Below are 21,378 nucleotides of genomic sequence, written 5' to 3' on the forward strand. Positions count from 1 at the left end.
TAGGCAATCTATGGAATACCCTGGTAACAATAAGTTGTCTATTTAGCAGGGAAATGTTTCATTTATCTCCCACCCACTTGAGCTAGTCACCACATCAAGAAAAAGTTGTAGAGCTTACTTGAATGTCTATGTAGGAAACCAAGTATTGCACTGAAAAACTGTAGGGTTTTTACTATTTCTTGGTGTATTCTACTGGTTGTATTCTATTACCAAAGTTTACATAAAGATGTTACCAAAGTTTACATAAAGATGTACTTGGACTCTTGGCCAAGAGCATATGTGAGTGTATTCTAATGGTATTGAAACTATTAAGTATGTTGTACTGTATTTTATAACTGTTTCCACTGGAATGGCTAAGATAAAGTGTTTTCTTAAACAGAAGTTACTGTCTATTCTGGAAGATAAGGATGCTTTCTGAAGACTGAACATGTCTAAACTTGTTGTGCTTGTTCTTGTTCACTGTTCTTGTTCAGTGACAGTATCTAGATCAAGTTCTCCTTGAATTCAAGATGATCTAGTATTAAGAAAAGTACAATAACTGAGAAGAAAAAGTTCTCCATAGACTTATTTTGTAGGCATGGCTGAAAGGTAGCTTGTATTTGATAAATATTTCACTGTTATGTTTCATGGTTTTAAATCAGGGCAATTTCCTATACTTCTACAGATTTACTGCATATATAGGGGTTTTTTTTCAGCATTAGTATTTCTTAAACATGTTCTGTGTTATCTTTGAATTATGCTAAAGCATCTGTTATTGCTAAATATTAGAAGTAAATATTTCTTCTAGCAAGTGTCAAGTGCTAGATAGGTCTTCTGAAAAACATGAGCATGAGGAGCTCAAGATCTGCAACCATGAATATTTATTTTTCAGGACTGTATTCTTTTGAGCATATACTTCTAAGTGCTGAGATTTTTACAGAATACTCTTCTGTGAGAACTATCTAATTTATGTAGACTTTGAAGTTTTTCACAGTGTATATGAAGATGACTCTTGCATCCTGTAGCTGCTTTGACAAGCATTATTTATCAAGTACAGAGGAAATTGATTAACTGTGGAGCAGAATTGTGTAAAATTGAATTCACAACCATTTTCTGTTTTTTCTTAATAAAATGATTACTGAAAGAATTCCATCTGAAGACTGTTGAAAGCTGGCTGCAGTTTATGATATAACGGATAAAATCTGCATCCTTGGCCTTCCAACAACCTTTACACCAGCAGATGGTGGGCGTAAAGATGTCATTCATCATTTATTTACAATGGACTTTATTTATTCTAGTGTCAACAGCTGCCCCAGGGAGCAGGTTATTGAATTCAAATGTGAAGCTCTGGGTTATTTGCTTCCTTTCAAATTTGTCTTCAGAGCTTAGTTGCTAGGAGTCCATTCTGTGCTCTAATAATGATTCATGTATTGTGAAGCCATTCAGTAAATTGGGTTGTCAGGGATTTCCAAAAAAGGTTTAGAGGTCTTGTTCTGATTTTTTTTTCTTTTTTTTTTTCTGTTTTAACAGCACTGTGCTGTAGTTGGTGTCTTCTCCTTATGTGCCTTCTCTTCCTGTTTTTGGAGACTTTGTCCCCAGTTGTCCTCTTTCTGATTTCCCATCCATACTCTTCCTTATCCCCATCCCTCAAAAGTAGAATTCTATGATCCTGTGATTCTAAGTTCATGGTTTTCAGGACCAAAAAAAAAGTATTAGATATGAAGTAATGAAACTTTGTGTTCTACAGGCAGGGCAGGAGTCCTTCCGTTCCATCACAAGATCATACTACAGAGGGGCTGCAGGGGCTTTACTAGTGTACGACATTACAAGGTGAGAACACCAACTGGATTACAATGATGTCTTTGTAGAATTGTGCTATGGTGTATAGCAGTGCTAAGTGTCTCATTTAGTTTGGCTTTTTGTGTAGATATTGGTAATCGAACATTGTATCAACCTTCTTTAAGTGCTCTAAATCAAGATATAGCATATGTAACCTACATACTTCCAGTTTTCTCTGTATGGTAGTTGAGAAAGTATGCCCAAATTCTCAGGAAGAATGAAATAAAATATTTTTATAAACTATTGACCTCTGGATTTCTCTTTACTGAGAAAGACCTGAAAATATTTTATTAATTCCTTTCTAATGTTTTTATTATCATGAGAGATAATTTTTTTTAATTATAGCAGAATACTTTTACTGATGTGCTATTCTGCAAAGGAGTGAAATAGTAAAACATAGAAGTTTGGTTACATAAAAAATACCAGGAAACTTCTACCATTGCTGTGTTTATAAGGTTTGGAAAATATAGGTCTTAATCTGGTAGTTTTTTAGTAGGTGTTCAGAAGTTACTGAAGTTTCCCTGCTGTATTAAAGTATCTACATACAGTTTATCTGTAAAACTCTGGGTATTCTGGCTGGTTTATGAAAATGTTCAGGCTCCAAAATCTTATTGTGTGCCTCCTTCTGTAGGTCTTGGCTCTTGTTGTTGTATTGAGCAATGCCTTGTACTTTACTACAAGATTTCCTTTTGTTCCCTTTTTATTTCTAAATATCAGGAAGTAACATATTCTTTCTATTGGATTTCCAGTTAAATTAATCTTTGATTAATAAATAAAATACGGTATCTTAAAACCACTCTACAAGCATGGGATTTAATACTTAGTGTACACCTTCTGTAAAAACTGTAATGTCACATTCATGCACCTCACTTTAAAATACTTTATTGCTGAATTTATTATTCAGCTTCTAAACTCACAGAAGATTATCAACCACTTTCTGCTTTCAGTAAAACAAATACTACTATGTGAGTATGCGTTTATTTGTACTGTTGTTTGGATTGGTTGAATCTGATGGGTAAAATTCTGTTCCTTTAAAATTCTGTTCAGCAGTTTTTGTATGTATATAAAATTACAGATTCTTACAGCTCTAAGAATCCTCTTTACAATTTGTAGCAAACATGTTTTCAATTACCTTTTAGTCAGAGTTCATTAACACTCCTTGTTTGCTAAATTTTTGTTCACCTGTTCTCCCTCTCACAAAGGGATTACTAGCTTTTATCCCCGGAGCATGTGCACTAATAAGTGAGTTGGTTACTCAAGTAAAGAAGCTGACTAACAGGGGAAGGATTTCTTAAAATACTGCTTTTAATGTTCATTCTCTTCCCTACTTAGGAGGGACACTTTCAACCACTTGACAACTTGGTTAGAAGATGCTCGTCAGCATTCCAATTCCAACATGGTTATAATGCTTATTGGAAACAAAAGGTAAAAATTGATCAGCTGCTACTTTGTAAGAGGGAAAGATTTAACTTCTCCATATTTCAGCTTTTGGGTTTTCTTATTTGTAGGCAATATGTGAACTTTAACTTCCCTTCTGTCATTTTGCATAGTTCTGTGATGAACCTAAAGCCTTTCCTATTCTAATTAGACTAATACAAATGTGCAGCACATGGATCAACTATGTTACATTCTGAATATCTGTTTTGGAAGTAATTTTACTTCCAAAGGATTGATTGTGAATGCATGTAGCAACGGATTTATGAGTTATTTTCTCATTATGGTTTTTTGTTTCTGGAATCACCAACTAGAAACACCTAGATCTCCCCCTTATTAGAAGAATGATTCCTAAATGGAGGTGTTCTAAAGTGCTTTAGTTTTTGGTTAAGAATCACATCAAAGAAAGTGTCATTTAAAAAAAAAACCCGATAGTACAGGACTCACATCAAAAACTTCTTTCAAACGTAAGAAGTGCATACCTCAGTGATTGAGACATTTCTGATTTGCAAGCCTCTTCCATATTCTGTACCTTTTAGCTGGGGTTGGTGTCAGAGAATGCTTTTTCACCATTTCCTGGTAAAGTCACTGGGTGATGAAAATACAACTAAAAGTTTTGGAAGTGTTACCCAATTTGTAATCAATTTACCAGTTACTTGGTCGTCTTATCAGCTAAACTGTGTAAAATTACAAAATTATTCCCTGATGATGCTGAGACTTCGTAGTAAAAGTCTTAATATATTCACTGACATGTTTTTATTATCTTTAATTCTTCTGGTTCTTGATCTGGTGAATTGTAGCATCATGTCTAGATTTTTTTTTATTTGTTGGATGCAGAATTTTTTCAAAATATCGAAAGCATCACCTCAGAATTTAATAATCCATTAATTATGGGCCTTTGTGTAATTGACTTGAACTTATGTCCATGCCTCAGCAATTCTTGAAGGTAAAGATGCCAGTTGAAATTACAATGTGTATGTGTGCCCCTGAAAATTTCACAAACAGCCAGATCGTTTCTTAGATGCTACTGGGAAACAGCTCTGTGATAGTGAGTCTGGGTTTGCTATTTGGGCCTGTTGAACTTTTATTTTGTTCTTCTTCCCCCTCTTCTCTCTTCTATTTTCCCCCACTGCCCCACCACCCTCTACGTCCTCCTGAAAACCATGGTACATATTAAGTAATGGTGAGGTTTGTGAACTTCTTTTTACGTTACCTGGTAAATGACTGACAACTTTCTTTTTAACTGAGGAACGTGACAAGCATAATCTTGACAAATTAATATAAAAAATGTAATCTTGTCTTATTAAATGAAGCTTTGGTAAACCCGTGAATGGCCCTGACCAACTGTTTCTATACTTGTGTGAGTAAAAAGATGGCACTGAGAGAAACAGTAGAGTGTACTGTTTGCTTGAGATAAGTTTGCGTACTTAATTGACATCTGTAACTTTCTGATTATTCTTAGCTGTTAAACTACATTTTCATGTCTTGCGTTCTGCTGATGCAGACTTATTTGCTACTTGCAGCTAGCTCAGTAATTCCCAGTTACAAGTAGGTTGTATTCAAACAATAAATACACTTAAAATGTGCACTTTATATTGTTACAGATTAAGGTGCTGCATGAACTAAAAGTATTAAGAGTTTAACTTAAAAGTTTTAAGCTTTTTAAAGGATATTATTTTCAAGGAGGACAAGAAGAAAACTCCTTCAATTTTACTGTATTTTCCTGAAAGAGTTCTTATGGTAGGGCATACTACTAGAGATGGGTGGAAGGAAGAATGTATGCTAGCATAACAGTTTTGAAGAAATAAATACTGCTCTTATGACTCCCCAAAGTGCACTTGACATAAGTTTGTAATACTGATTTATTGCTGGATTTGAAGAGTATTGAGAATTTAATTTGAAATATAATGGCTGTTTGTTGAAAACATTGCAAATACTAGTGTTAAAACATTACAAATACTGTACTTAATCTTCTTTCCAGAACAAAGCATAGCTATATTGATCTAGTAAGACCAAATGCTTCGAATTATTGGAATGGAGAGAGGAAGACAACTGTGGTTAGTAGAAGCAGCTAAAGATCTTTAAGAATATGTTTAGGTATCAGTATTGAGTTTTGACTGGGCTGTCATTGCAGTTTTTGATACAACTGCATTATTTCAAGTAAAAAGTTATTTGTTTATGTTCTGTCATGGAGATAACACTGAAGTGAGTCAAGGTTTTAAATAAGGTATTTTTGAAAATAGCATGGTAGTAGCAAATAAAGACATTGCTCAGGTTGAAAAAGACAATGTCAGCTAATACTGGGAATGCTTAAATATAAAGAACGTCAACTTCAAAATTGTTTTAAGAAGATATTTCTTGTATCCTTACCTTCAAATTTTTTTTAATATTTAAGTAATGTGCTGAATGGTATTGGTTCTGTAACTCATCTGAGCTAGCATTTAGTTAAAAATCACGAAAATCTGCTTTGCTACAAAATAGATGATGCCACAGTGAGTATTGCCTATTTTTAATATATGTATAATTACTAAGTTGGGAAACACTGAAGTCTAGTATGATACTCTTTTATTTGTATACTGACAGCAAATTAAATACATCTATTTGCATGCTTTTTAGTTAAAAATATGTATCTAAGATATTTATACATGTACAACTTAGATGAAAATTCATTGAAATATATATCTTACACTTATACATCAATAATAAATTTATCACTATTATTGCTCAAGATGTAATATACTTGCAAAGAAGGACAAACTCTGAATTCTTTGTTCCTAAAGGAGTTTTAAAAAGTAAGAGTAAAATACTTATCTGTATGACGTAGAGAAATGGATTTGTCTCTAGTTGTCCAGTCCAAGAGGGTTTTTTTTCTGCTTCTTTGGGTAATGTTTAACTTTGAATTAAATTGCTTCCAAAGCAGGGAGCAAGAGCTTGTGTAACACTCACTTCAATTTCTTTAGCTGCTGGAGGGCCAGGAATTTCAAAACCTAAATTCTAACTTACTCGGAGATGATAGCTAATGTAGTTCAAAAGAATTTATTTTTTGCTTTTAAGTTTTTTATTAGAACAGAAATTGACTGTGTGAAGTTTTGCTACTGAATAGAAAAAATGAACTTTATTTTTAGAATTGTTTACTATTAAGAAATCACTTACAAAGCTCCTTTATCAGCTCAGCTTTATAGTATTGAATTGGTAGGTAATACTATACTAGAAGAGTATATGTACTGAAAAGACAAAGTCTGAAGTTAGTATTCAAGGAATACCTAAATACACACTCATCCTGTAGAAAGCTGTTTCATAAAGTCTTTGATAAGATTTATGTCAGCTAGGATATATAGCTCAAGTAAGTGTGATGCCTGTAACTATTCCATATACTGTAAGTGCAGGGCTTACAGTAATTCTGCTTTAAGGGCTTGACTAGTTATATACCCAAGTTCTGATGGGAGCTCTTGGCTTCTCAGGCTTATAAGCATGGCTGTGAAGGATAATCTTTATATGGACATGTTAGACCATGTAACTTAACTTTTTTTTTCTTCCATCTTAGTGATTTAGAATCTAGACGAGAAGTCAAGAAAGAGGAGGGTGAAGCATTTGCACGAGAGCATGGACTTATCTTTATGGAGACATCTGCCAAAACTGCTTCCAATGTAGAGGAGGTAACTTTGCTCAGCACTGGCATTTTATTTAAACACTTGCTTTAAATTACACATTTGTATAGATACTATTCCTCTAGATTCTGGGTTCCTTAACTTGAATTAACTACTCTTTATATTATGAGAAAGACAATGTCCGTGTTGTAATTGATTGCACAGCACTACTTACATTGTTGAGGCTTCCTAATTATTGTACTTGTGGGGTTTTTTGAAGTACTTGATCAGAGAAATGGCTAACTTCTGTCTGTCATGAAATCTAAGAAATAAGGCTAGAATAGATTTGCTAGTCCAAAGCAAGCCAAGCTATTGGTATTCTTGGTAGATGTCATCCTAACCTGTTCTGAAGGCTCCTAGTATATCACAAGCTCTTCAGAGCAATCTCTTGCAGTGCTTTGGTGTTTGTACTGTCAACATCTTTCCTCTCTACTACCTAGTAGGAATCTTCTTCAATTTGCACACAGCTTCAATTTTCTGTCCTCTACAGAGCTGCTGAAGAGGTTATTGTAGTCTGCTATTTATTTAATTAGTTTTTCAGTTTTTGCTACTTTTAAAGAACTTAAGTCTTTTCAAGTTTGGCTTATAGTTCATATTTCTGGACATATGTGAGTTCTTGCATCTTTCACCTTGATTTACTGCATTCCTGTCTTGAAGGGTGGTCATGGTCAGCTGACCTCAGCTGCAGCTGGATGCCCACCAAGTTGCTCACTCAGTGCCTCTGTCTAGCAGGATGGGGGAAAGAACCAGAAGAGCCAAAGCAGAATAAAACTCAGGGGCTGAGACAGAGTTTTAAAAATGAAGGAAACAGATGGTTGAAGAGTGACAGAAAGGCAATCACTTACAACTTCCTCCACACAAATCGAATCTCAGCCAGTCTCTGAGCAACAGCAACTTTGACTGCCCTTTGGTTTTTATTTCTAAGCATTAACTCATGTAATATGAAATACCCCTCAGGCCAATTCTGGTCAGCTGTCCTGGCTGGTTTGTGCTCCCCATGATTTTGCCTACCCTGTGCCTAATCACTGTTAGGAGAGGGCAGAGTAAGAAACAGTGACACTCAGCAGTAGCTAAAACATCCGTGTGTTACCAACACTGAATTTTAGTCACAAATCCAAAACACAGCCACATGCAGACTGCTGTAAAGAAAACTAACTGCATTCTAGTCAGACAAGTACAGTGGTGGATAAAGAGCTCCAGCTGAGATGCTAGTGCTATGTAAAGCAGAAAGATTGCTTCACATGTCTTTCAAGCCCATACTCAGTTCATCCACACTGACGTTTTTTAGAATAACATGATGTAGTTCATCTTCTTTTAATCTGCCCCTATTCTTTCCCAAAAGTGTCCTAAATTCAAAATGGTATGTGACCAATGAGGTATTCTTTTATTGGTAAAGCCTTGTAGTTACAAAATATTTAAGCTTTTTTAAAAGTTACAGTAAGCTACAGATGACTTTCACAGGATTCATTACTATCTGATTCTCACATAATCACCTCTCTTTGCATCAAAAGCTATGTCCTAGTGAATGAATTGTCCAGTATCTAATGCATCTCTGATTATCAGGAGGCAAATGAGCATTAAGTTCTTTATCAAAAAGTTCGAATAGAATCCTTTCCTTTCAATTATACAGGTGAGTGATGTGTGTGTATACTAACTTTCTAGTTCTGGTGGAAAAGCTTCAGGATATAATCCCTTTCAGTGACAATCAAGTGAATTCCTTAAATGGTGTTCTCGGTAAACACTAAAAAAAGTGGCACGATGTAGAATAGTTAACAGCTACAGAAGCAAAATCCTAATCTCTAGCATTTTCTTTATATGAACAAATCAGCTTCTGTTGGTAAAGTTTATTTAAGCTGTTTCCCTTGTTTAATCCTGATTTCCACCACTGTGGAATACCTTAGTAAATCTGTAGCAGGAGCAGTACATGGACCTTTTTGGTGCTTGGATCTTAAAACAGTTTAAAATTGTTCATTATGTTCTTCAGGATTATGCCTCATTACCTACATCTTAAATAGAAATGGATGATAAGGAGTGGAAAATATCCTCTTGGCTGTTTATTTTGTGTAAGGCTGTTGGAGAAATTTCCACCCTGTTTGCGTAATTGGTAATAGACGGTAGGGAGTGGGAAATAGATGCAGGCTCTTCCTTCACAGTTACTTTGGAGACTTATAAGAATTCTCTGTAACCACAGAGTTAAGTCATCATATTTGATGTGGAGTGGGATTGTGTAAAAAGTTTTTGCATCACTGAGAGGATAAAATGATTACTGGGGGGAGGCTAGCCACAGGCTTATAATTTGACTGCAGTGCAAGGACAGTTAATGCTAGTCTCTTCAGCAATATCATACTTATTTAAACAGGAGGTTGTTAATTTCCTTTTAGCCTCTGTCTAAAGCTGTAAAGGTAACCAACTATCAAAATATTACTGACTTCTTGTGCCTTTTTTTTTTTTTTTCCTTCTCAGTGATTTCTAAGCTGGTTGGAGTTAGTGTAGTGTACACTCTAACATGCATGGCTGTGGTCTTTCTCATGATGGAATCTTGTTAACTTTTAGAATCTTGGCTATCATATTTGCTTTACTTTGTTGAATTGTGGATGGGTGATGTGTACTCTGAGGTACTGTTTGCAGACTTCAGTGTTGCTTATTTACTTCTAAGAAAACACTGATGTCCATTGGGAGGCTTTTCACTCATACACATGTAGTCTGGGGTCTGAACCCCAGGAGGGTTTGCACTTGTTTTAATCACAACGTCTGTTGATTTCTGACCTCTCGTTAAACCAGCACATAATACATAAGAATGCTTTTTAGTCTCGTTTGCAAGAGGCATTAGCAATTTTATCACATTAGCTTTTTCACTGGTAGTTCAACAGTAGTATATGACTATTAATTGTGGTCTTACCTGCATCCTGCAGTTCAGAGTTTGCTAAGAGCCTTCTGCTTGGGCAGGGGCAGAGTAGAGTCACCTGCATGGTCTCAGGGTGACCATGTAGTCTCCTATAGCACACACTGCTTAACTTCTTGTGCCTGGCATATCAATGGTTTGAATCCATTTATGTGCACTGGTTCTCAAGAATTAAGGATACCTAGCTGTATTTGGGAAGCTACAGTAGCTTTGTGCATAATCTTTTCATTTCAGAGTACTCCTTTTAATAATGATGAATGTTGTGACCAATCTTAAGCCAGAAAGTTCTCTGGATGCTGGTCAAAGCAGTTCTAGACAACATCAGCGTTCAGAAGCTGATCTCACCTGAGTCGTGCCCTTGTATCACTGACTCCTGGTGTGGGAGTTGGTTTTAGTAAGTTGTTTCCCGTATGGAGGAGCGGTGCCTATGCCAAACTTAAGAGCATTATTTGTGTTATTCCAAGTTGTCTGCACATAAATAGAATGCAATAGTAAATTCATTATTTAGGATTAAATCTGAGTAGACTAATGGTTTTAACTGACCAATGGAGCACTTCTGCTACATGGAGCTCAAGTTCCTGTAGCTTCACCAGTGGGATAGATAAGAGAACAGAGATCGCCTTTTGTAATGTTCTGAAGGGTGAAAATGGAAATCTCTTGGCAAGATTAGATTCTTAGAGGCATCTTAAGTTGAACTGATTTTTAAAGTGTGCTTTGTTTCCCTTCCACATTCTCTCTGAACACTACTAAGAGCTGCGAAACAAATAGTTGTTTGACATGGTAATACAGAAAGCAGGGATTTAGTTAATAAAACTTGAAAGTCATAGGATGTTAATAATTTTCATAGCAAGGTAAAGTGACACAAGAGGTAATCTGACTAGTACTTGCAAAAGAGTAGGATTTCTACATCATGAGTCCTTAAAAAAAAAAAAAAAAAAAAAAGCCCACCCAAAAGTTAGGTTTATCTTAACTTGTATCAAAACCAGTATTCCTTCAAGCTTCTAGAAATCAAAGCGCTGACCTTTCAGCAGTGTGAAGCTGACATTTTAGCCAGTTTCTCCTGTGAGAAAATGGGGTTTGAAGCTCATGTCACTTCAGCTGTGGAAGGGAGAAGGGCTAGGATACCTGGCTGTAGTGAAGATACACAGCTTTTAGCTCCTTGTGGCAAATCCTTGGATTGTGCCCCAGCTTCACAGTAAGGAATAGTGGCTCTGCCATGGTGCTTGGGGCTTCTGGGCATCTGTGATGAGAATAAAAGGTTTCAGTTAACTGAGTGTTTCAGGCTTTATAGAAGAACATGAAATGTATGATACTGCCTGCCTCACCTGTAGATTCCTGGAGAGATGGATTCTTAGTTCTAGGGAATTTATCTTTTTTTTTTTCCTCAAGTATTCTGTCCTGTGTAACTGTTCAACAACAGCTGCAGGACTTTTAAAGTCAGTTTGAGCTCTAGTAATATGAATCAGCCCAATAAGTTTGTCAGAAAGATTGTGCCTCAATGGGGACATAAATTGTGCTATCAAGTTCTGGTTTGTGTCTTTGCACCTATACTTCAAATATAAGGTTACAAATGTGTTGGGGTGCTTTTGGGGTGTGGATCCATGATATAGCACCTTACTACTGCTTATAATTAATCCTTCTGCATCCCTTCTAGCATGCTAGGCCTCTTCCTGAAAGATCATTTAGCTGCAAAAGGTATTGCCTTACTGTGTGTGCATAAAAGAGCTGCTCAGAGCTTTGGAATCTCACTTTATTAAGTGGCCATCCAGTACCACTTACACACTGGGAAGGTGCATGCTTTAGGCGTAAATCCATTTGTTGTCCATATTGTTACTGTTTCCAAATGCATTCTTAAATAGTAGAGTAATCTAACTATTTTATCATATCGTACTGCTAAAAGATAAGATAGGAAATTGGAGAGGAGGAGGAAATTCTAGGTGTTGGCTGGGTCATGCTTTAGAATTTGTGTTATATTTAACCTTTAACATTCCTCATTTAATTTTAAGAAAGAATCCAGAAATACTGATTGCCCAATTTTTATTTCCAAGCATTAAATTTAATTTTAACATTGCCACCAGAGGGCAGCATGTTCCACGAGCTGGCCATGCCGAACGTGATCTCATACTTGATTTTAGGCAAAGATGAACTTGTAAAGTGTTGAGTTTTGAAAAGTATCGGTGATTCATTTACAGGATTTTCCTGTTATGCTCAGCTTGTAGTGAAGTCCTCAGATTCTTGTCCTGTTGTTAGCTTTCTGAGAAAGACAAGTGACATTATTGACATCTGCAAGTGAAAACTACATGTAGCTGCTCTACTGATCATGTTCTGATGCCCTTAGCTTATTATTACTCCTGCATACAGCTTCCATGAGACAGAGGTATCAGGAACTTACTCCCTTACCTGTTTCTTGCATTGTTTTTACCAGTTGCAGAATTAATTCTTCCTGGATTTGTCTCAAGGGTAGTAAACCTGCATTACTTATTTGTGTGATGATACGAATGTTGAAGTTGATTTAATTCTACATTCAGTGTTTGTAGGATTAATTTACCTAAAATGTGGTATCTGTAGGGTTTGGTTGTTGCAGTTTTGTGTTGTTTGGGGGGTTTTTTGTGGCAGGCATTGTGAGACATGGCCTCTTGATTCTCATGTTGGACTATGATCTGGGAAACTCCTTATACAGATAATCTAAAGTGATATTACACTGGTATATTGTGATTTAAAAGCCTCTTTTGTTGGCTTTGCAGTAGGTGCAGGCATGACACAACAAGCAGATCACATCTTGCAGGACTCATTTTCCCACTTGTACAGTAATGCACTTCTCAGTGGGGTACTGCTGTTATTTGGAAACCTAGTTATAATGAGCACACAATTGAAAAACACGTTACATTAAAACAAATCACTGAATAACTTGTATACAACCTTTTTTTAATGCTGTGGTACAGTTATATTCAGCAGTCTCATGCATAAAAGCATCAGTAAGTTGTGGTTTAGAAAATTACTGAGTGTTAAACATTAAATGTAGACATTTTCCTGAAGTTACATTGTTTTCTTGAGTTTTCCCAAAATTTAGTCAAGGATTTTTATATTTGGAAGTCTAACATACTGATTTTGCAAAAGTCTCTCACTTTTGGGAGTAGTAGAGGTACTGTGTATGAGGGCCTTGCCATCTTTCAGGTGATTGTACATAAATCCAGGGTGAGTCTGGTACTGCCTCCCCTGGAGTGGTGAAAATGAACCTGAACCTGATTTGGGATGGACAAGCATGAGTATCTTTGTCTAGTGTTTTAGTAGCAGCAGCATTATGGGAATGTACAGTGCAACTGCAGTAGGCTTGGTAGGCAGCCAGCTGAGCCCATGTGGGCTTACTGGTGAGGTCTTGTGTGGAAGTGGCTAAACTGCACCTGGATCCACGTTGGTGTGTGAAGTGCTACAGCTGTGTTCTTGCAGTCCCCTGCATGTGGTCTAATAAATCTAAACTGGATTTGAGGGGAAATTGCTCTGTCTTTCTGCATCTATGGTTCAGTTAATCTGAAAGTATGATAAACTATAAATAAATTAAAATGTCCATAAATAATTAAGAGTTTACAGTATACTGCATGTTCCAGATAGGAGTTAGAATATGCAGTATTAAAAGAGATTTTTAGAAGAACTCAATTATACCAAGTTTACTTTCTTGTCTTTGCTAATTGGGGCACTAGCATGCAATACCAAAATCTGATAAGATATTTCTAGAGCAGGTAGACTGCTGTTTTAGTGATGTTCTCAGGTGATTGAGTCTGCTTACACTTTGAATCATAAGTTAATTTAAAATATGTGGATGTGAGAAACAAATGGAAGCATCAAGGGATTGAAGTCTCTTTTCATGGCTGATTAGTAGCAATTTTTTAGAGTACATAAAAAGAAGAGAGCGTGAGGTAGACTTACTATGTGCTATATTCTTATCATTTGTTTTCAAATAGGAATTACTTCTGTGGCCCAGTGCAACCTGGCATTTTGCTATGCAGAGCAACAGTATGTGCTGTTTCAACACTAAATATGTTGTGCACCAGAATCACTGATGGGAATGGGGTAGTCTGATTATGACTTCAGGAGAACTGAAATGATAGAACTGAGATTAATGTAATATTTGGTTTTTTCAGATCAACAGTTTCTTGGCCAATATGTTAAATATTGAAATATACTGTACTGAACTCAGTATGCTCTTTTGCTTTGTACAGTACATGTGTAGTAATAGAAGGAATTTTGTGTTTATGCAGTACTGTTTTCCAGTGCATTTTACTGGTTTTTGTGAGGATAGATGCATTGCTACAATGACTGTTCTTGAGTGTAGTATCCAAGAGAATTTATTCTCAGTTGTATTAGATTGGAGTCTGTTAAAATTCTAGTTTGTTGCTCTAAAGTAATTTTTGTAGATTTAGTGTAATTCTCATGAAATTAATTCTAAGAGTCTTGGTGTACTTAGCCGGCATCTTCTAGAACAGTTAGAAGTGCCAATTGTTAAGTGCTTGTTTACATGAAGTTATCATAATGCTTTTTTAAGACTTCAAGTTCTGTTTAGTGTCCCGCTGAAGTAGAAGTATCCTCACAGATTCCAGCTGTGTGAATTTTCAAAGTTGACGTATACTTTTCAGTAGGCACATGTATGAGGCCATTACAATAATTAGTATGTTATCAGGAACAAAGATAAGTTTGAATTTTTTTCCTTACATAGAAAACTTCTGTTTCTGAGGAATTTGAATCAATTCGTAGTTGGCCAAAAGCCAATTTTTCTTCTCAACTCTAACACGTGTTTGAAAAACGAACTCGCTTCCTAAGTGCCTTGTGAATCTGCAATGATTAATTCTTCTCATTATTTTGCTGCAAATTCTCATGACCCTCTGTGATGATTCGATCACCCACTTAGAGTTTATGCATATTCATATCTCTCTGCTCCTGCTGCAGTCGTTCAAGTCTCCTTCACTGGCTGCGGTGTGTGCTTGGTGCAGTAATTGAGCTGCAGTAGATTGATTACTCTGGGGAGCTGTAAGGCCTTTAAAGGTGAAAACATATCAGTCCTGTTAATTAGGAAACAAAGCTCTGGTGGCAAGTTCAGCAGTCAAATGCTTCCAGTGTAGAAATGAGGAAAGGTATGATTTGTTCCTCTCCATGAACCCTGTTTACTTTTTTATATTTGAATTAGATCTGTATTCGCTGTAATAGGCTTGTGCAGAGGGTTGCATGTCTTGTATGATTGCATGGTGTTGGTATTTTAAAACAAAAAAACCTGTATGTTTGTTGTAATTACTAGCTGCTGTTAATCACCTCCTAAATTATACATTATTTTAGGCATTACTTGACCTATAAAGCTAAATGAGAGATGAAGAATGGAATCATTGATTGTAAACTTTAACCAAAACATTTATAGCAGTTGCTTTTTCAGACCTGAGTGTTGAAGTATTTTCTCTGAATTAAAACAATAGATTTTTAGAAGTTATAAAACCTGGGGCCTCTCCTTTCTACTATTAAGATGTCTGTTGCCCATTGTGTGCAAGATTAATTAAAGAGAATACGTTCTTAAAATTAGATGAATATTAAATGATAGCATAAGGTTTCATCCAGCAGACAGCATCCTTACATCATCATTGTAAGTACCCTGTGGTTTTATGTTGCTAAGCACTCTAATCTAGAGTGGCCTATTACAAAGATATTAAGGGTAGGGGAAACCATCTGCCACACAATCTATCCATAAGGGTCAGAAATAAATAATTTAAAAGTAATTTATATATCTTAAAAACCACTTTTTCCCTGTAATTACTGGACAGCAGATTGTAGAATACGGATGTTATGAAAATGCCACTGTTTTTGTAAACAGCGTGTGATCCATTGCTGCTTCAGGGTAAGTTATAGGATGCTGTTGTCATACCTGTTTCTGCAGAGGTCAGGAAGGAAAGTCTCACTGAAGCAACTGCACAAGAGATTGAATTCTAATTAGTGCATCTTACACCAAAGGGTATTGCATTCATTGTGTCTGTCATCTTTTTTCCTCTGTTTTAGGCATTTATTAACACTGCAAAGGAGATCTATGAGAAAATCCAGGAAGGCGTTTTTGACATTAATAATGAGGTAACTTTTAGTACTCTGAAGACTCTTTGCTTTTTAAAAGTGCAAAATTCACCTTCCCTAGAAGGCTGAACAGTAAAAGATTTGTCTGTTCCATTTGCATCTAGAATGCTATTGTGATAAAAATGGATTAAAATAAGTGACCCTATCCATCCATGAAGCATCGCAAAATAATATAAATCCCCAAAAGAGAAGAAAATCCACTTTCATCCACTTCTCCATATGGTGTCATCTGTTTTCAAAGATAATTTTCCACTATGTAAATGGGGGACCATGTTGATATGCCAGATGCACTCCATGAGCTGTCCAGTGTAGGGGAGGGATTGCTTTGAGAGTTACATAAAAGACTTTTGAAATGTTCCTGGTTTAGGTGGCTGGATACTGTAGGGAATAAAAGATTAGCCATTTTGGTTATGCACATTACTGAAATTACAGATTATTGGGACCTGTGCCTTTGCTTGTTTGGGGTGGGGGTGGAGAACTGGAGAAAGGGGAGCAAGAGCTAGAAAGACCTATAATGTCTCTTGAATTTTGAAATGATTGTGCTGTTGAAAATTTTGAGCAGTTAGGAGAGATGTTCACAGCAGTAGAAAAAGCAGATTCAAATTCAGAGGTGAGAAATAGACATACTAGTGTTGTATAGAAATGTTAAGATTGTATAAGCTCTCTGTTAATGTCTCATAAAAAATTTGGCAATGTGAGGTGGCCAGTCTTTTGTGAAGGCCAAGTTGGTTTTTTTATCCTTCATGTCTGTGAATATTGTTGCTGAGGTGCTTAGTAAAACCACATGTGAAAATCTGCACCACCACTCTGTTCTGTTTCTGCTCTGTGGAGAGGTGTGTCCAGACTGTCACTGTGATGCTTCTCTTAAACATTACAGTCCTTGCAGAATTGTTCAGAGTAGGAAAGGAATTGGCAGGACTCAAATTAAATAGCTTCACCTCTTTCTGCTCAATATATTTCAACATGAGAAACTTTAGACTACTGAAAATATTACTCATTACTTCAGAGAGGAAAAAATGAGAAACTTCAGTAGTATGCAAAGTAATGCATCAGGAAACTTGTAGCTAAATAAGACTTGAATAGTAATCCTTCAAACTAATTCTGACTGTAAAGTGTGTGTGCATGTTGGTGAAACACTTCTTAAATTCAGTCCACTGATAAAAAATTTAAAATTCTTTCACATCTTTCCTGAAGAAAATGCAGTTGGTAGTACAATATAAATTGGAGAGCAATCAGAGTGTCTGAAAAAGCACGCTTGTTGTATCTGTCGGGTTTCATATAGTAGCTGACTGCTTTACTGTGCCTTAAGGAGCTCTGATTGCAATATGCTGTCAAGAGCCAGCAGTCCGTGCTACTTATTTGGCTTTATGCCAAGTCTGGCTCCTTGATTCCTCAAGAAGTTGCTATCAGCCCAGAGGGGGCAAAACCAATGAGCCATAGGGCATGCTTTTTATTAAAGAGGAGTCAAAGAGCGAAAAGAAACCACATCAGCTGCTGTCAATACTGAGCGAGTGCCAGAAACCCGAAGGCTACCACTGCTGCAGAACAACTGCCAAGCACTATAAATCTGAGATTTGCTATGACGCAAAGTTTCCTTAAGAGCTTAATTTTTGAAGCTACTGTATTACTTCTCTCAAAGTGCTGTATTTTTAGGTAAAATCCACTTGAGGGAGTGAGGGTTAAGATATAAGTGTGATTTTGATGAACGAAAGAGCTACGCTGTGTGTGGGTTCTTGGCAAGTAGCCATGTCTTTTGGGATCACAGAAATTATTGATGACACAGAACACTCGTATGCCCTTAGCCTCTACAGCTGATTCAACACAGAAAGAAATGCTGTCTAGAGAGGAAAAGTTTTATATTAAACTAGTGGAGATTTTGGCAAGAGGGGAGAGGTTACACATTCTTAGCAAATGCTGTGTATTTTTGAGCCATGTGCCCAGTAGTATTCAAATACAATTCTTGCTCTGTGGGTTTTGGCTTTGTTTTGTTTTGGTTTTTTTTTAAGAGTTTAAGCTACAGAGTGTAACATGGAGATAAAATTTAAATGAGAAGGAAGCCATCTTCCTTTAAATAATACTTAATCACTAAGAACATGCTGTGAAAAAATTAAAAACTTTGCTATATTTATTGCATACATTAGGAGAATGTGTTATATGATCTTCTAAATAGAAAAAGTATCTTTTCAAGTATATTCTAAAATACTTACAGTGTGTATTAAACTTCATTTCAGGCAAATGGCATAAAAATTGGCCCTCAACATGCTGCCACCAATGCAACACTTGCAGGCAATCAGGGAGGACAACAAGCTGGAGGAGGCTGCTGTTGAGCCCGTTTTTACTTTCTAGCTGCCTGGATGGGGCTTACTAACTTGTTTGTTCACCCTTCTCTCCCCCCGCCCCGCTCACCTCCACTTCAATTCAACTGAGACATGAAACTTGTAAGTTGGTTTCCTGTTGCAGAAGACTTTATCCTTCAAATTCTTGTATAACTTTGAATAAATGGTTAATGTTCACTTAAAGACAGATTTTGGAGATTGTATTCATATCTATTTACATTTGATTTCTAGGTCAATTGATGTGATTATTTTTGTTAAATGTTGTCTTGTGCCCTTGACTACGAACTGAATTGTATTAAACACTACAAAATCATCTGAGTATTTTAATCAGTTTGTGTAGTTAGGTTTCCCAGCTCCTGAGGTTACCTAATGTTTAATATTGTAGAGCTGTCCTCAAGTTTTTTGTCAATTTTCAAGGCTATGAAGAGAAGCGGAAGGACTCTTTTAATTCTGTATTTATCACTTTCTGTATATATAGTTTAATAACCTGCTTGGGTGTACTTGCCAAGCTAGAATTCTTTAATGCATTTGCATAAAACCTATACTACTTAGAGCTTGAAAACTACAGAAGCATTAATAGAAATTGCTTGGATGCTAAATTTTAAGCATTTTTGACATTGTTAGCATGTTCATGCTCCCCTGTCATTATCCTGAAGTCCAAGAGAGATGCTTAATGTATATTACTAGAGGCTACATACGTGCTATCTATTTTAATGCCAAATGTTTGCTGTTTATCCACAATTTCCACAACACCTCTTCAGAAATGGATTAGCTGTTTGCCTTAACAAATACTATAGGTAAAAACAGTATGAATGAAAAGTAGAGGAGTTGATAAATTTAAAATGGCACATTTTAAAAACATTAATCTTCTCAATGTTTTTTTCTTGTTTACCACTTGATTTCTAGGTATATTTTTCATGCAAGGACAGTTTTTCAACCTAAATGTATAGTGGTTGTGTAAAGTTTTCTTTTAGTGACAACTTGTAATCCTAAATATATGGTAAGCATCTTGTCTATTGTGAAGAGGGTGTGAAAATAAAATCTGCCAGTTTGGAAATCTTGATGAAAATCAAAACTACAACTGTTTTGTTAATTATTATGGTCATAGCTGGCGGGGGGGGGCATATTTTTCCTCAAATGAAAGGGTTGCAACACTGCAAAACAAAATCCTGTGTTTTAAGTGTTTATTTGTTAAAATACAGAATTTTCATGTCACCTTTTGTACAAATGTGCAAACAACTGAGTTTCCATCTCATCCTATTTAAATAATTGCAGACAAAAGGGTGACACTAATGCTAGGCCATGCTTCATGTATTGGGGGAAATAAAGGGGTGGGGGGCAGGCAGTGACTGCAAAACTTTTGTCTTACTGGACCAATACTGACTGCAACACAACACTGGGGGAAAGGGATCCTCATGTCACCCATTCTGATTGTCAGAACTTGAACATCCAGAGTGAATAAACTTCAGCCTGATGGGTGTAACATAGCAGTGGTTCTGAGATTAAATAAAATTTGAAAAAATGGTGTGGAACCTTTTGTTGGTATCTTGGGGAAGGGGGAACCAATATGGATTTATGTTAGTTGCTGACTTCAGTACTTTTTTACATGCTTAGGAACACTTTCAGCAATGTAATATAATTGTTTTCAAATTTTAAATTAATAAGATGTTACTCCATTTGCATACTTTGAACTGTTAATTGTTTATTATACAAAGTTTGCATTTATAAAGCACTCTTACTGTTTCAGTTGGAGTTTGAAAATTGTGTTGCATGACAGTAAAACCATAGGACTGAACTGCATGGATGACAAGGGAAAACTGGCATGTTGTAACTAGCTGTTCACAAGAAAGAGTGAATGAACAAGACTATTAGCTTGAATTAACTACTTGAAGTTTTTTTCCAATTGGTAATGTTGTAGAATTCAATTGCTTGAGATCAGAGAAAAGTATGCTCTTATCTAGCAGACTAAGCTTCATTACAAAGGGGAATAAATTTAGCCATAGAAATGGTCCATTAAGGGAGCAGAGCGGGGGGAGATTTGTACCCTGTCTCGAGAAGAACAAAAATGCATGCTGTTGTAAGTGGTGATGATTTGAAAAACTGAAAGCTTCTGACAGTCTCTCATTTTCTGAGAACATGGAAGAGGTATATAGAATTGCCCAGGAATCCAGGGCTAGTATAATAAAGAGCCACCAGTGCTGCTTTTTGGGATGTGAGAGGGGCAGGGGGAATACGCTGTGACTTACTAAAGTCACGTATGCAATCAGTTGCTGATCCTGCTGGTTTGGTCCTGGCTCACATGCCAGTCTTAGACTCTATGTTATGTTAAGACTCTGGTACTTTCAGAGAGTAGCTAGAACAAAACTGAAATGTCTGTGCATTCTGGCTGGCTTTTTGTCACAAACTTTATGCACACATAAACCTTTTGTTGCTACAGAAATATCTGTATTTTTGTAGGGGTTCTTTTTGAGAAGCCCTGATGCTATTTTCTGCAATTAGAATTTGAAAATTTTGTAACACAGAACCTAGTAGGAGGGTTTACTTCTAAAACGTGCTTTGACAAGATGATTCTTTCACAGGTTTCAGTTTTACTTGCACATGAGTGACTGATAATTTGCTGGGATTTCATGTTGAATTCCAGTTGCTTTTGTTGGTTACATATTTACAGCCAAAGAGCCAAAACATGTAATTGTTTCCCAGCAACTTGTACAGCTGCTACATGTAATGTAGAAACTGTTGATACCAAAAAATCGTACCAAGCTGCAGTTTTTCCCTTAGTCCTAGTTTAGAATATGGTATAAAGCACAGTTAACTTTTAAAAAAAAAGGATATTGGGGTGCTAAGCCATTTAAGCATGACTAAAGACTTGTCTCTACCGTTTCTGCTAAAAATGGAATGCTATGGAATTTTGGCAGTCGTTGAAGAAAGATTAACAGCTCCCCCTCAATCTTAGACCTGTGCATCTCTTTTGGCTTCGGTCATAATGATTTATTCTTGTGCAGATCAGACTCAGCAGTGAGTTAAGGTGAAATGACTGCCAAAACACTTGCTGATAAGCTGAAGTAACAAGTGTCTGAAGCCTATAGCAAGCAGTGAGTGCCCATCCCCTGCTCCAGGGTTGTGTCCTTCCTGCTGTGTT

The 21,378-nt window shown here is 36.3% G+C and overlaps 1 protein-coding gene across 1 annotated transcript in view; it reads left to right on the plus strand.

Annotated features, from left to right (window-relative positions):
- The window catches only part of RAB2A (RAB2A, member RAS oncogene family), a 43,085-nt gene extending 23,314 nt beyond the window's left edge, over window positions 1–19,771 (plus strand). The window contains exons 5-9 of the mRNA XM_048286424.1: window positions 1,727–1,809; window positions 3,151–3,243; window positions 6,797–6,908; window positions 15,835–15,903; window positions 18,135–19,771. Of these exons, the coding sequence (XP_048142381.1) occupies window positions 1,727–1,809; window positions 3,151–3,243; window positions 6,797–6,908; window positions 15,835–15,903; window positions 18,135–18,230 (453 nt within the window). The 3' untranslated portion in view covers window positions 18,231–19,771. The remainder of the gene's footprint in view (window positions 1–1,726; window positions 1,810–3,150; window positions 3,244–6,796; window positions 6,909–15,834; window positions 15,904–18,134) is intronic.
- Window positions 19,772–21,378: the final 1,607 nt, after the last annotated feature.

This window comes from Corvus hawaiiensis, chromosome 26 (genome assembly GCF_020740725.1).
Source record: "Corvus hawaiiensis isolate bCorHaw1 chromosome 26, bCorHaw1.pri.cur, whole genome shotgun sequence".
Lineage (NCBI taxonomy): Eukaryota > Metazoa > Chordata > Aves > Passeriformes > Corvidae > Corvus > Corvus hawaiiensis.